General features: G+C 48.2%; 5 protein-coding genes across 6 annotated transcripts; 4 read left to right on the plus strand and 1 right to left on the minus strand.

Annotated features, from left to right (window-relative positions):
* Positions 1-284: 284 nt before the first annotated feature.
* On the plus strand, positions 285-1956 carry DFL_005929 (uncharacterized protein; the record flags this gene model as incomplete). Its single annotated transcript, XM_067635260.1, has 6 exons — positions 285-321; positions 618-673; positions 793-1087; positions 1164-1283; positions 1357-1575; positions 1727-1956. 6 exons carry the CDS (start codon positions 285-287, stop codon positions 1954-1956), a joined length of 957 nt encoding a protein of 318 aa, XP_067489708.1.
* Positions 1957-4739: 2783 nt separating this feature from the next.
* On the plus strand, positions 4740-6181 carry DFL_005930 (uncharacterized protein; the record flags this gene model as incomplete). Its single annotated transcript, XM_067635262.1, has 4 exons — positions 4740-5332; positions 5413-5547; positions 5787-5904; positions 5975-6181. 4 exons carry the CDS (start codon positions 4740-4742, stop codon positions 6179-6181), a joined length of 1053 nt encoding a protein of 350 aa, XP_067489709.1.
* Positions 6182-9235: 3054 nt separating this feature from the next.
* On the minus strand, positions 9236-11509 carry DFL_005931 (uncharacterized protein; the record flags this gene model as incomplete). Its single annotated transcript, XM_067635263.1, has 1 exon — positions 9236-11509. One exon carries the CDS (start codon positions 11507-11509, stop codon positions 9236-9238), a length of 2274 nt encoding a protein of 757 aa, XP_067489710.1.
* A 650-nt stretch (positions 11510-12159) lies between these two features.
* DFL_005932 (uncharacterized protein) lies at positions 12160-13385 on the plus strand (the record flags this gene model as incomplete). The annotated part of the gene is made up of 2 exons (XM_067635264.1): positions 12160-12826; positions 12889-13385. 2 exons carry the CDS (start codon positions 12160-12162, stop codon positions 13383-13385), a joined length of 1164 nt encoding a protein of 387 aa, XP_067489711.1.
* A 594-nt stretch (positions 13386-13979) lies between these two features.
* DFL_005933 (uncharacterized protein) lies at positions 13980-16019 on the plus strand (the record flags this gene model as incomplete). Of its 2 annotated transcripts, none has more annotated exons than XM_067635265.1 (1): positions 13980-16019. In XM_067635265.1, the coding sequence occupies one exon, from the start codon at positions 13980-13982 to the stop codon at positions 16017-16019; it is 2040 nt and encodes a 679-aa protein (XP_067489712.1). The 2 variants fall into 2 exon arrangements, with proteins under 2 accessions (XP_067489712.1, XP_067489713.1); XM_067635266.1 differs by having other exon boundaries at positions 15192-16019.
* Positions 16020-16110: the final 91 nt, after the last annotated feature.

The raw sequence follows: 16110 nt of genomic DNA on the forward strand, positions 1-16110 counted from the left end.
GTCTAACTTTTTTTTTTTTTTTTTCTTCCTTCTCGCCTTCTTAGGTTTCGATCCTAGTCGTTTGCGCCCCAGCCAAAACCAAACCAAAGGAGAATCAAAGTTCTAACCAAATTCGAAGCTGCTACGGCCTGCCAATGCTGGTTTGGTGGGAGCTGTAGGTGGTTCCTGAATGTGAACCGGCCCGAGCCCGACTGCGCCTGACTGACCTTACCAGACGGCTGTGATGAAGGGTGAATATAACCGGCAGTTCAATTCGTCCTGTTAGTTAATTCGTTGAAGCTCAGATGCGTCAAGTCGCACCCATCCGATTACTAAGTCAAAGTGAGTACCACCCTACTACGCAGTAACTTTTGCCGGTCAGCCACCAGAGCAGTGTTTTCCCGGCCTCCGGACTTCGAAGGGGGTCCTGTGATATCCAAGATCCGAGATCCAAGAGGGTGTTGGAGGGGTTCTGTTCTGGTTTATTCGGTCTAGTTGAGATGGAGGTTTTGTTGGTCTTTTGGTCGCAAGCAGCGGGGAGTCGTCTGTTAAGAGCTGGGAGCTCAAGCTACTTAATTAAATCTCATTCTGAAACCCGCTCTCTCTAACTGTTCACGTCCACGTTCTCCCCATCGCAGAACTCTCCAGCAGAGCCATTCACCAACTTAAGCTTCCCGGCCCAAACATCCTTCGGGTATGTGCAGCTTCCCTTGCATTGATTGATTGATTCCAAACCACAGACCACCGGTTGGTCAAAGATGGCAAGCAATCAAGAGCTGACCAGGTTATGCGACGATGGGTGGATGGATCTAGGGTCCTTGCACACGACCGACGATACGCACGTTGCCTCTTCGCTATATCCAGAAACCCTCCACAATGGCCACCACGACTGCTACCCAGACCACCGCCCAGACAATAGGCACTGTTCGAATTACTGCTGAGAACATGCAGCGACTCTTTCCCGAAATCAATACCTCTCTACGCGAATCTGTTGCTAGGAGCTCAGAACTTGAAGGGTATGATGCCGAGCAAGTTCGTCTTATGGACGAAGTCTGCATTGTTCTGGACGAGGATGACAAGCCAATTGGAAGTGCATCCAAGAAGACATGTGAGTTTCTCATGTTTTGAAGGGTCGTCTGTGGCCAAGTCGTCGCCTGATGGCTAATGAAATCTCCCATCTATAGGTCACCTGATGGCCAATATCGATAAAGGTCTGCTTCACAGAGCCTTCTCGGTCTTCTTGTTTGACCCTGAAGGTCGTTTGCTTCTCCAGCAGCGAGCCGACGAGAAGATTACATTCCCAAGTACGTATAACCTACCATTTTACCACCTTGACAAGGCCTTAACACTCAAGACAATTTTCTGTAACAAATACAGGCTTGTGGACGAATACTTGCTGCTCTCACCCGCTGGGCATCCCCGGCGAGACTGGTGACACCCTCGAAGCCGCCATTGTTGGTGTTCGTCGAGCCGCACAACGTAAATTGGACCAAGAGCTCGGAATCCCAGCAAAGCAAGTTCCATTGGACGAGTTTGAATTCCTCACGAGAATTCATTACAAAGCACCCAGCAATGGAATCTGGGGAGAACATGAAAGTAAGTCAATCATGTGTCAACAGAAGGTTCGGATCGGGTCATTCCACCCGAACTTCTAGCGATGCAGCTACCCGAGACAAATCAGCAGACTTCCCAGTCGCCAGGTTCGCACACAGACCATCTTCTTTGGCTAACAGCTTATCGCGCATAGTCGATTACATTCTTTTCATCCAAACCAAGGTCGACCTCGCTCCAAACCCGAACGAGGTCAAAGACACAAAATACGTCACAGCGGACGAACTCAAGGAGATGTTCCAAGACCCGGCGCTCAGCTTCACTCCTTGGTTCAAGCTGATCTGTGAAACCATGCTCTTCGAGTGGTGGGGGAACCTCAAAGATTTGTCCAAGTACGCCAATGAGAAAGACATCCGTCGGATGTAGTGACGTGGCAGATCGCCGTTTGTTTCCCAAGAAGGCGCCCTTTGCTTTTGTACATCTAATTTATCGCTGGTATTGCAGGGAGGCAGGAGGGGTTGTACATCCTGTCAGAGATTAGACATATATGGCTGCGATTTTCCAGCATGACCATGTATGCTTTGGAATTTTACGATCGATGGCTCTTCAAATCGAACATAAGAGTTTTATGGGACTCCCGCATGAAGGTTAACTTGCAAATAAACTCGATCGCCATAGGAATTTTAAACTTAGTCCCAGCCTCGGGACTATATCGCGAGAAAGACAATCTCCCAAATCGGTCGTCCTGATAGCCCCTGCCCGCCAGCACAGATCTCACGTATTCCTTGTATGACTGGTAATAATTAAGTCTCCGCACGATGTATCACAGCTGCACCACCGGTACGCTGCAGGACAGTTTACCGTTTCACATTTCATTTCGTATGGAAGTATTAAATAAGTAATTGTTCGTAAATTTGTCATGCAAATGGCGGCTCCAAGGAATGCCATCGGTCACGGAATTTAACGCCCAAGATCATACGACCCCAACTTTGCGAAGGGGGGTAATAAGGCATCGACGCAGAAGCAATGCAATGCGTCTACACACCCCATCCCCACTTCCCTCTGGGCCGCTGTTGCTCAGTCCATCGATAGCTCGTATGTATGTCTCAATGTTTTGGCTAGTTCCTCGACAATATAGGTCAATGTAACCAAATTACTGCCCGGCTTCGGTTGATTCCATACCTTTCTTCGAAGCATATCGTGGAATGTCCTGCGCAGGCCGCATCCAGTGGAAACTCTTCATCACATCTGCAGTTTCTTATTCCATGTCCCTCAGCCTACCGTTTTGTCTTGACGAACGAAATTCTGCCCCGGCCGTCGCGCGTGGGGGTTTGAGGAACGTGGTCCGTCGATTTGATCCATTGATTCACTGATAGGTCTCGGGCAACTCCATATCCCGAAGGAAGTTGTTATCGTGGAAGCCTTTTCTAACTTCGATTTTCAAAGGCTAGGTCCCCCGTTCCCGATGTAACTCCCGTATCACCTCACGATAACAAATTATTGGAGCAAGTCGAACCGTGATCCGGGTCAAGGTGGAAGCTTGAGCTAAACTTAGAGCTTGAGCTCATGTCTTACGTTAACAATATGGTAATGTGATCAAACATAGGAGTATCGTAGATATCACGAGGTTACCTTTAGGTAACTAATGCTTCGTTCCTATGCATTGTTAGATTATTTTCTAACATCTTGACAACCCCAAAACCGAAAGGTTAGTTCGAGGCCCGAATAAAGCAGTCGGATGGAAGGGTGCTGGAGGTCTTCTCCAGGTCGAGCCTAGCTACCCCACGCCAGCGTGATGCAGCTGACTCACCCATGATCATCGGCAGGGATACCTTGTCCGCTGGCAGAAGCCGGGCAGCCCTCTCGAATGCACCTACCACCCCTCGCAAATTGATGAAGCCGAACCTGCCTCCGTGATGATATTTTTTTTCGAAATCAAAACGGCATCTTCGATGGCCTCCTCTGACGGAAGTATGATTCCGTCACTGTCGCACAAAGAGGCTCTCACCTGACAACATCTGGGGAAGCTCTCTTTCGTGGATCTCCAGCATTGGCTCGTTCTCAAATCTGGTGACCAAGGTACACCGTTCCGTGCTGTGGGTCCCATGCATGATTTCGTTCCCAATCGTGCGTCCAGAATCAGACCTGTCAGTTTTAGGAAAGGTTAGTGTCTTGTCTCTTGGTTGCATGTTCCTATCATGTATGTACATCAAGTTTCGTCGACGGTGACTTTTTATTTTCTAAATTCATCGGTAATTGATCCCCGTGCTAATATCAAACACCTGCGCCAAGCTTCAAGTATCTGTCACCAAAGCTTTCGGGAAGGCGGTCGCAAATTCCCAGCACCAGACGGCAGTTCCACGGCATCAATCTTGTGTCCGATATACGGATACAGATCGTGTAACTGGGGCATATCGTTAGAATCCTAGGATCCAAAATCTGGCTTATCCGTTGGTGTCTCCGAAGAGAGGCCAGTTCTGAACTGCAACGACCTACGGAGCATCTCGAGGGAGAGTGGAAGAGCAAGCTTTCATTGGAACGGGAGCTCTGTGATCAGACACTACCGTATCTTGAAAGTCCCTTGTCTAACGTGGGATGCCAGCGATAGGAATACCCGAGGGAACAGGATTGGGATCTCTGGGGTTTGGTCACTATCAGTCTATGTCGATGTGCATCAAGATGCATCCCAACCAAGAGGGGACCAAGCGATTGGCTTTTACAGCGCCGGCCAACTGGCTTGAAGCGGCATGTTGGATGTACCCGTAAGGGGCGCTCCTCGCGGTCACATTTGTCTTGCCTGGTTCGGGTTATAAATGGGCCTCCCACATACCTCCCCTCGACCACCTCGGATTCCTCTTTCCACACCACTTACCACAGACAACGCAAATCTTCGTCCAACCTGCAACCACGACTTCAACCATCGCCACGAGGCACCAAACCACGCTAACCGATTACCAGTTTTTATCTTTTCGCTTCTCTATCTTACATATTCAGGCCGAATATACCGGCAATCTTAACTTTCAAACAGCAAATATCATAAATACCAACTCTTATCTTCTTTATCTGTCCGGCCTTGCCATACAGACGGGATATAAAGTTTACTTTAGAGATATCTTACTGCTACGTTTCATCAACCAATTCCAAACTTCATAAACAATCGCGAGAAATCAATTCCAATCTATACCTATTCATTGAGAAATACCGCAATCATGGCTTCAAGTATTCTTATGAGTAATTCCAAACAAAATTCTAATTGTGTTCCAGCGTCTCCGGACGCTGGTTTCTTGTCCACAATTACGAATTCGAAACCGAATCCAACTTCGAATTCAAATTGTACTTTGGTGACCGAGAACCAAGCTCTCAAAGTGACAAATTTGGCCCCTGGTGCTGCCTCTCTTCGCACCGATGTCAAGCCACTCTCCACTGCCACGAACCCACCACCTCTCCAGGTGGTCATCCCGCCTTCGAAACCTATGATCCTCGTGAAGGAAGTCTCGCTTCCATCTCCCTCGAGTTCTCACTCGAGTGTTTCTTCCGACTTGAGTCGGAAGGAAACCGCCAAGAACCACGAGGTTCGAGTCTGCGGCTGGAAGGAGTGCAAAGCCATCGCCAGATCGCTCGCCGAAGCGTTCAGGGATGACGAGGTGTCTTTCTACTGGCTCAGAACCGGTGATGCAGCTCATCGATCTGAAACGGATCTATGGAAGCTACATGTCAAGGTGTGCGAGTATGTTGTTGCGGCTCACTGCATGCATGGGCTTGTCTTAAGTATTGGCGAGAACCACGAGGGCGTCGCCCTATGGTATGCGAAATTCCCTAACGAGACTAGTATGCCCCATGCCCTACGAATGACACTAATGCAAGGCCCGCTCGCACAAACAGGATGCCACCAGGAAAAGACTACGACGACGTTTGGTCGATCTTCCGGAGCGGTATGTGGAGATTATACTATCAGCTTACCAAAGAAGGCCGAAGAAGATATTTCACGGACCATCTGGGACTTGCTGCTGTTACCAAGTATCTACCACTGGACAGATTGCCACTGAATCTGCTCTGGCACCTTTCCCCATTCCTCTGTCCAACGCTTAGCGTTTCATGTTGGACCGGTATCTAATGCATACCGTCAAACGGACGGAACTTTTTTCCTTCCCTTTTCCCTCTGTGAGCTGTGTTATTTCCCCAATTCTTGACATTTGAAAATCCTAATTCACTTATGCGTGACCCTTCGTGGTCCGGGTTTACGAGGACTTATTTAGGGTGGATATTTTGGGTGATAGAGATGCAAGTTCATGGTACTTGACTTTTCTAGGTACACTCCCCGCGGCAAGGGGGCTTGGATATTCGAGAAAACTGGTTGAATATGTCACCAGGATTGTAAGTTCTGCTCCTCTCCCATATTCAATCTCGCCATCGTTGGGTAGTATTATATTAACGATATTACCAGGCCGATGAAACGAACGCGCCTTGTTATCTCGAAAGCTCTCACCGCAGTAACCGCAAAATCTACGAGCGCTTCGGCTTCGACTATAAGCGCACCGTTTACCTCGATCGAGTCAACAAAGGAACCGATCCTATCCCGTTGGAGATTATGGTTAGGGAACCAAGAAACCCCGTGGTATGTACCTCCGTTCCGACTGGTAAAGAGGCTTAAGTGCATGTTGTGGACGTTAGGAGGGTGTGTGGGAAAAGATGGATCACTCGTTTATATCCTCTTTTTGTGTGGCTTCCGTGATGGGTCTGGTACGGAGAGGAGAGTTAGGTTTGAGAAGAGTCTTTGTAGGTTTTTGAAGGATTCGTATGCCGCAATACCCAACTATCGTATTGTCACCCTTTTTATGTCACTCTTTTTGATACCAACCGCTCTTGACGTCCTAATGGCTTCGTCGAGGTGCAGGTTGGTTTGAACTGAGGTCGTTACTGGGATCAGTATAATTGTAGGGTTGTCCATACCGTTTCTTTCTCTAACCTTCAGCTTTTTTTTTTCTTTGTAAAACGGCCAGTGAATCAAAAGGCCATCACCTTCTCCTCTTTTACTATTCTCTTTCACTGCTCACGATATCTCCCACACCCTCCGCTCCCTACGTCGTAAGCTAAACTTTCATCAATCAACGGGTTGCATAGCCATCAACGACAAAACAGGGTTTTTTGTTTTACTTTTGTTTATTTTCTTTCATTTCATTTCATTTTTCGGAAACCAGTACGAAACGACCGGAGAGGAAACTACGCTTTCAATCTCCTCTTTTCAACATTACGATTACACGAAGTTTATCATCAAACTTTCTACTCTTTGCTTCCTTCCCTTGTGTGGGAGAGGAGCAAATCTTGATCATACGATCATTGGCATATATGATCAATGGGATGTGTATTTTACGGAACCACATTGGGCTGGAGTTTTTTCATAGGATTTCGGGGGGGAGAGGAGGGAGGATTCAAGGCGCTGTTTTATTTTTGATAAGGGATGATATCTCTCTGGAGTTTTTTTTCATGACTTTCCTTTTTATGTTTGGTGAACTTTTCATTGCGCATTTTGGGCCCATTTTGCTTTATTGGTGCTGTGCTATTTCTTATGGCATTCTTGAACCAGCTGTATTCGCAGACTCGAAGGCCTTCTTTTGGCAGAAAAAAAAAAAAAAAAAAAAGCATCGAGAACTGATCCTGCTCCCAACTCCGGGTTTCTATATCCAAACCGTTCTTTTTGAAACGATCATTGTTAGTTTTAGCTGGCACTGTTCTCCCGTTAGCTATTTCGGCGTTGAAAACCGAATACCATGGTACCGCTCACCTCGATATGAAAATTCAATCCCCCCAATTTTAGTTGGCTACAAATAATAGATATTTTGTATAGCGACACTTGAGCACTATTGCTTAACAAGACGACCTTGGGGAACGCTTTTCGTCGAGTCATCGATTTCTCGAAAATAGTTTTCTCCCATGTGGAAGTCCCGCCTGCAAACCCGGTGTGGGGTACGGCAAAAATACCACATTTCCAAAATATCCTGATAACCCACATTTTCCAACTGAGACAAACATTCGGGCTGTATAGCTCAGTGGTCGGAGTGGTAGCTCAGCGGTAGAGGTAAGCTTCAACTTCCAACCCAATTACCTATAAAACAAAATCCTAACAATCTGTGCAGCAGGAGATTGCAGTCAGCTTCAGGCTAATATCTCAAGGTCCCGTGTTCAATCCACGGTCGCTCCTAAACTTTTGGTAAACTTTTGAACAAGGCCACATCACTTCTTTTTTGAATTCTATTTTTTTTTTTGCCTATTTACGTAAAGCTTCGGTTGCAGGTTGCAGCAACACAATGGGATGAGTCGATGTCGTTAGAGGTTGGAATCGGAGGTAGTTTTCATTGAGGATGTCACGCATAATACCTTCGAAGATTGCTTCTTCGGACGATATACACGGGGGGTTGGCTATTTCTCAATAAAAATGGTTTCAATTCGCATACGACTTGCTGGACTAATATCGAACAAGTACTTGGTTTTTAAGATGTTATGTCTATCGACCGCCCAGGTGTCAACGTTTGAGGACAAGTACTCTCGAATCCAGTATTTGTAAACCCCGATGTTGATATCACAATTTAGTAACCATCGTGCTGTAGGTCCTAAAATGTACGGATGTACAAGTACTCATGTTCTCTGTTTACATTCTTTTGCTACGACTCTAAAACCATTCGCCCTTGATCGATTAAGAAATATATTTTCTTGATTCGATCTGCCGGTAGCAAGCCAGTTTATACCTGCGCATAAAGATAAATCCAAATGGGACATCACAACTTAAACAAAGGCTCCGTATTTGATAAGGCGTTCATATACCCCATCTCTCATCCCGCTCCTCCGTCAACCGAGAAAGGTCTCAACCTTCGAAGGCGCTAGTGGTTTAGTGGTAAAATCCATCGTTGCCATCGATGGGCCCTGGGTTCGATTCCCAGCTAGCGCATAAGCGTTTCCGTCGCCTTAGAGGTTCGGGATTCTTTCTCGCCTTCCTTTTTCTTTTGTTTTGATAATTTAGCCAGGTCCGGTAATTTCGATTCGATCAATATTTTTGATGGTGTGAAGATTTTTTTTTGGTGACAAGGGTTCTCGACGTTCCGGGGTGGACTAGACTGGTTCTGGATGGGGAATATTATCGTCCGAAAGCACCCATAAAACTTGGAATCCCATGGTGCCGGAGGCTTTGCAATCGAAAAATTCATGAATTCCGATTCGAACCAAAATCTTTTATATCACCAAAACTTCAAAAATCCAACATCTCCAGATTGTGTTGCTGTGGTGTTCCTTTGCGTGATTAGCTTGGTGTCACACTACGAGATGGGTAAATTTCTAATTCGAATGTCTAGGGTTTATTTCTTGCAGCTCCGTACGATATCACGTCTGGCCGCCTGTAAACTCGACTATAAGCCCACAGGGCAGGTTCAGAGCATTAATCCTTCAGAATCAAGAGAAACGTAGAATCGAGTTTTTGAATTCATCCCGTGGTATAATATGCTATAGCGAACACGTGAACAAAAACGTGATCGAACCGGAGTTGCAAGAGTATACTAGCACTCTACAAGCAGAACTTGGAAAAGGACCGAAAGAAAAATGAACGCCTATGAACGCCAACTTGCAAGAATGTTTCCTCCTTCTCTGGATACCCTTTCATCTAGGTCTCGTAAACCGGACATACCTCCTCAAAAATACCCCATTTCAAATCCTCAACTTAGTTTCCGTTCGCATTGATTTGCTCACCATTCACCTCAACGGGGACATTATCAAGATCGTCTAGCGATACGATCTTGTGAGGGATAATTTTTGGTCTCCCGTCTGCTGCCCCCGTGGAATCCTTCTCCGGCTTGACAGCTTGGCGCGGCTCCTCCTCTCGTCCAACATTATCCCCTTCCGCTTCCGGTTTCAGTTTCTCCTGTTCTTTCTTTATTTTAGCCAGCCTTTTTCTCTCTTTCTCTCTGATAACCCTCTCCGACTCTAATACCTTCTTCTTCCCTTCTTCCAACTTCTTCGCCTCCTCTTCATCAGCCCTCTCTTTCTCCGCTTCCCTTTCCACCTTTCCCGCATCCAACCTCTCCAACCTCTGTTTCTCTTTAATCTCCTCATCTCCATCACAAAACAAATCATCAACTGAATCTTCAACACCATCATCCTTCTTCAACCCTCCACATTTCTTCAAAATCTTCTTCTTATACTCCGTCGCCATATCTAACACCTTATCGAGATCGGTCTTAACCCCATCCATCCCGATGATCGGTAAACCGGTCCAAATCGGTAACGCCCCGCCGGGTAGGTAATTTAAAATATTATTAACCCTCATGATACCCCTTTCCTTTGCAGTGGCTGTTACTGCAGACTCTGCTTCGGTGTGATAGACTGCAAGGGAATCGGAGGGGTCGAAGTTGGGGTATAACATAAAGTATCCTCCCGCTGTGAGAAGTTCGATGAAGTGTTTGGTCCACTGTGGGAAGGAACTTGGAACTGTGGCTGGGATGGAATAATCTACTCCTTCGGTGTATGCTTTATCTAGACGTTTGGCGATGTAGAGGTGTAGAAGACGCCAGTGGCTGCCGAAGAAGAGAGTTGCATGGGTGGTTGGGGCGGCGTAGAGGTATGGGGTTAAATAGCGGTCTTCACTCTCGGAAGAAGAAGAGGAGGGTACGACGGTGGATGGGTCGAATGGTTCACCATCGATGTGGGAGAGTGGTGCGTCAAGGGAAATTCCGTAGATTAAGCTTGAATCGAGGGCGAACTGGGCGTTTGAATGTTTATATTCTAATATAGAGTAAAAAAGGAAGTGATAATAGAAAGGAGAAAGTTCGATGTTCGCGGAAAGGAATAAAACTGCAGATTCTTTGCCGTTTGGGTAGAAAGATTCGACGAATTCGGTTGGGTCGTCGTCGAGTGATGTAGACCGCGGGGTTATACGGTGTCGAACGAATATCCTATCTTTTGACGGCCAGGCGAAGCTGTCTATGAACTCGCGTATCGTAGGGTCCGTGTCGGGGTTGAGATCGATATACAGTCGAGGGGGAGAAGCAGTGAAGTAATCGGCATTTTTTAGTGATTTCAACAGACGGATTAGTTGACCGCTATGGGAATCGGCATGGATGACAATATCGATCGATGGCTTGTCCCAAGCTCCTAGAGACACCGCATCCAACTTTTGGAACCAAGGTATCGTGCTGACGTCGTGAGGTAGCCTGATATGTGTGATGCTGAGCTCCTTTGCCTTTTGGACGATCGATTTTTGAAACCACAGGTCCTCTCGGTCCGTATCGGATATGAAAACCGTCGGGGTGATATATTCCTGAATATATTTCAACGCCGACTTGAGAGAGCGTCCCATACGTTCGTCCGTGGATACACTTGCATAGTCTGGCCTTGCATCATGTATTATCACACCACATCCATCACCATTCATCCCGTTCGCCTTTCTGAAGAATTCGATCGAAAGTTCATTTCTTCCAACCAGGGCTAGATGGACCACATTTTTCTTAGCAGTGGACATTTCACAAGCCACACCGGCGAGTATAGAGGCTGTATTCATGTTCGCAGCGACAAAAACCACATGCCTGTTTCGGAGCCTGGAGTTGAACGACTGGACCTTAGCCAGCGTCTCGTACAATCCGAGAAAGCGAATCGGTCCGTTATAAATGAACTTTGAGGCATTCGGATCCGTTGACTTCATCGAAGGGTCTATCTTCACAGTATTACGCGACGGAGGGGCAGATGAGAACTTGGTATCCTTCGGTGAGGTGGCCGCGTGGTCCGGTACGGTGCCATCAGCGAGTAAGAGACCGTCGTTCCACCATTTCGAGTGGAAGAAAAGATATAAGATTGCGCAGATTGCAAGGAGAACAAAGATGGGACGTCTTTTCCGACGGAATCTGATAGCTGACCGCCAATTGTCGGACTGGAGGGAGAGAGTTTTGGGACGACCGAAGTCATCTTTGTCTCGGTAGGAAAGAGGGGTTCGGGTGGTCATCGCGACGAAGTCAGGCGACGGGGAATGCTACGCTGAGGCCTGGCAGGAAGGCATGAATACTGTACTGTCCACACGGATACCTTTCGGCAGGCAGCCCCAATGGTAGTTAGGTATACCGAGCTCAAGTTCAGACCGGCGGTGAAGTTTGTAGATGTGATGACGATGCAATGTCGAGAGGCCCAGAAGGGGGAGGCCGAGGGGACCGAAGGCGTTATTGTAACAGAACAGCTGGCCTGTATGCAATGTCGGGTTATATGGCAACTAACATGACACAACCAACATCGGCCGTTTTTTCAACCATCTGTGCATCGCGGCGCTCGAGCGATAACTAATACCTATTGGACTTCATTTCCACCTGGCCAATGTTAGTGTTGGAGCTTCCGTTTTTGATGTTAAGCCGTGCTGGTTAAAACGGGAGCCTGTGGGGCACCAACTAGGTCGCATTGGGTCGCTTGCATGCATGGCACCAGCTTCTTCGCCAAAAATCTCCACTGAAACCTTCCTTTGACATCAAACCTGCCCGGCCGACACCGACATCTTGAAGAGCATCGCGATGCCTTGTTAAGAGGCAGGCAGGGACGTCGTTCGTCGCATATTATATCGGCTTTTACACGGACTCATATAAGTGTTCCGACCGTGCGACAGCCTCGATGTCCAATCCTCCACCATCACTTTCCAGCAATTGGAAGGCTCTTCAAAAGTCGCTGAAGCGTAAGAGCCCGGCCGACGAAGAGTCTGGGAAGCCAAAGAAGTCGACATCTTCATCACTATCGGCTAAGCGCCCGAAGACCTCCGATACGACTTCTTCTTCTTCTTCTACCTCAACTAGGAAGCCAATGACCTCACAACCTCCAAATAACGGCAAAAACGGCAAAAACGGCGGCAAGTTAGTTCTTAGGACCACTACCGTTGCGAAAGCTCAAAAATCGACGACTTCCGATAGTCCGGTTTCCTCCACTACATCAATTACGACTACGGCTACGGTTACGGCTCCGACCTTGACATCCAGGAAATCTGCGATAGCATGGGCGAAGGACAATGATCTGGATCCTGATGCTGTAGCCGAGGCCTTCTCGTCTACACCGGCTGCGACATCGGCAAACTCTGCAAAATCTACAGAAGCAGGACGATATATCGCTATTGATTGCGAAATGGTTGGAGTGGGGCCCCCGGATCATGAATTATCCGCACTTGCCAGGGTTTCGCTTGTCAACTACAATGGTCATTGCGTTCTGGACACGTTTGTAAAGCCGAAGGAACGAGTGACCGACTGGCGGACGTGGGTGAGCGGTGTTAGTGCAAAAGACATGGCGAAAGGTGGGCTACAGCCCCAATAATATCTATTTTTGAGGGGTTTCATCTAACGAATAATTTCATAGCAATCACGCTGGAAGAAGCCCAGAAGAAAGTACACGAAATCATTAACGGCAAGATTCTCATCGGTCACGCTATTCATAACGATCTCGATGCCCTATTTCTCTCACATCCGAAACGGGACATCAGAGATACCGCCCGGCACCAGCCATTCCGAAAGATCGCCAAGCAGAAGAATCCTGGGTTGAAAAGACTGGCAAAGGAGATTCTAGGACTGGATATTCAAGGCGCCGCACACAGCAGTGTGGAAGATGCCAGGGTCACTATGATGCTGTATAAAAAGGACAAGAAGGAATTCGAAAAGCTGGCGGCAGAGAAGTATGGAATCGTCCAAAAGGGCAAACAGAAGCAGATGCCGAGAGGAAACAAGAAGAAAAAGAAAAAGAAGAAAAAGCAAGAAGGAAAAGAAGGATCTTGCGCGACAAATGCAGCAGATATCAAGACAGACGAAAGCGGTGACGAAGACGACGACGACGACGACTTTGATGATTGGTTGGCATGAAGCAATCAAGAACAAGAAGGAGAGAAAGAGGAGGCTATAGTTTGTGGACTTTATGATACCCAACTAATATTGACCCTTGCAACTGCATCCACTATTGTCATACATGTATATAACATCTGTACTATAATTAATAGCCCGAACATGATATCTTTTACACACACCCACCGGCTCCGCATAGGCATACGTATGTCTACAGACGGACAGGATCTAGATCTGAAGATATGCAAGGCGATAAAAAGGCGCATGAAGACGGGCGCAGTTAATCTCCTTCAGAATCCGCCATTCCGGACGCTAATCGTTATAGAACAATCCACCTTCCGTTTCCTTCGAACCCGCATTTTCCAGTTATCTTTTTACTGTTCAGGGAACCCGAAGCCTTCCCGGCCTCGCCCTGCATGGTGCTTACATGTACACCGCCCTGTCCTGTCCTTGTCTTGCGCGTGTTGTGTCGACTGGCTTTAACATCTCATCCTCGTCCTCTTCTACAGCCTGAATCCCCTTCTTTCTCCCTCTCACCGAGCCCCTTCCTTCTTAGCCCAACCTCACTACCTATACAAAACTTCACCTCGGAAAAACACCGTTCGTTCAGACGACATGGCGACCTCCGTCGGCGGGATGGCCCAAGTCCCGCCTTTGAATGACGATTCCAAGGGCAAACCGACCGCCGCTATGGAGTCTCTCCTGCGAGGGCTCTCCTTCTCGAATACAAATTCGAAACCCTCGCCGTTGATATTATCTTCTTCCCGTCCGGCGGCTCGGAAGGAAACCGTGGTCATCATCCCATACCTACCAACCGAAATCATCCAGGAGATCCTCTTCTATCTCTCACCTCACGACTTCGATTCCGCCAGACTCATCTGTCGTGACTGGTTCCAGGCCTCCAGTTGTCGCGCCTTACTTCAGCGAAACATCGATGCCCTGCATTCCCCTTCGGGCGCAACCTCTCGCTCGAACCAGTGGTCCACCCAACAAATACAAACATTCTCCGTCCTCCATCTTCGAAGATACTTCACCACCCTGGTCACGGAATGGCCGGGCAGCCGTCACCGTGTCCCTTGCCTGAAAACTCGCCTTGACGCTCGCGCTCTCCTGGATGTCTCGAATCCAACTACCAACGCTTCCAACAACGGTAATAACGGTAATACCAATACCGCAACACCCAATCCGAATAGCAGCGGTTATTCGCCCACCGACTCCTTCGAATGTGTCGGCTTCTCCCGTCAGACCGGCTCCTTTGCCGCCATGGTCGTTGGTCGCCGTGCTAACCGTAAACTCTACATCTGTCGGCTCTTCTCCAAAACTCACCTGACCCTCGAATTCCGACCTCACCGACACTCCTGCTGTCCATGTATCCCCGAGCCAGGTCCCTTATACATGATATTCGATGTCAAAACGGCGCTCAACCTTAGGATAGTTAAAGTTGATATGGAAGAAGTAGAATCACCATCGAGCGTCAGGGAACTATCGATTACATTCGAAAACGGCATCGTTGAAACGTACACATTCGAAGGACTGGCGCCGCACAGGATCTACCAATTGAACATCAAAGACAAAACGGTCAAGACGGCGGCTATAGCGCACAACCACGGACCAAACCAGACCTGTGGGAATGCGCAATGCAAGGCTGGAAACGGCTACGCTTTGACGAATCCGAGGTATCCGAATCCGACCGGCCAGCCGGGGAACAAGATTAGAGAATTTTGGCAGGGCTTTTTACACCGCTTTCATAAGCATCCAAGCGCAGGACTTCCTACCGGACCAGGGCAGGCGAGAGGAAACCCGGCAATATTGGAAGTCAAGGCGGCCATGCAATCGTCGGGACCGAAGACTATGAGAGTCAAAGTGCTGGACAGAGAAGAGTTATGCTACGTGCTCTCGGTCCCATTCGACGGACAGGGCAGCAACGTCGGAGTTCTGGCCGTATCGAAGAGCTCTGGGATGGTATACGTCTGCGGAACATCGCCGGAGCTATCACGATCAAAGAAAGGCAAAGATGAAATAACAGCCTACATGCACCACTGGCTGTCCGTTCCTCCAAGGAAGAGCGGAAGGGGCGAAATGACCCATATCTCGGTCGCTCCCCTAATGCACTATGATGTCGGGCAAAACGATGCTTACATGGGTGTGCTGATCGGCTATGCGAATGGGGAAATCTGGCTGTGGCGTATGAACCGCGAGTGGCGCCATTTGGTGCCCGGAAGCGGACAAAATAAGGCCGAAGGGTCGGAGGATGGAGAACAAGTGAAATACCTTGATAGACCGCAGCAGACGCCATGCGTCAGCACGGTCATACCGCCGCCGCTGGAAGTTCCTGTTATCAAAGGCCAAGAACCATCGTTACCGGTGTTGAATATCGTTGCGCCCGAAGGCCGGAAGGTAGATGCGGGCGACTCGAATGAAAAAGCATGGAAGCTCGCATATTTACCAGGCTTGAAGGCACTGAACTTTGTGGCCCGGGGCGTGGTTATCCTCGCCGCGGACGGGAAGTTCGTTTGGGGGTTTGATCTCAGAGAGCTTCACGGCTTCGATAAGAATACCGTACATGTTCCCGGGGGCGGTGTAGGTTTGTACGGAGGGGCTTGGGGTGACGGTGGAGAATTATCCGGTTTTTTGAATTGGGGGCGCGGTTGGTGAGAAGATGATTTTTAGCATGGTTGCTTTTGTCTTCGAAGGTCCACGGTCCCCCGTTCGTTTTGTTTCTTTTTACGTTCTTGAATTTCCTTAT

This window comes from Arthrobotrys flagrans, assembly GCF_004000055.1.
Source record: "Arthrobotrys flagrans strain CBS H-5679 chromosome Unknown unitig_9, whole genome shotgun sequence".
Classification (NCBI taxonomy): domain Eukaryota; kingdom Fungi; phylum Ascomycota; class Orbiliomycetes; order Orbiliales; family Orbiliaceae; genus Arthrobotrys; species Arthrobotrys flagrans.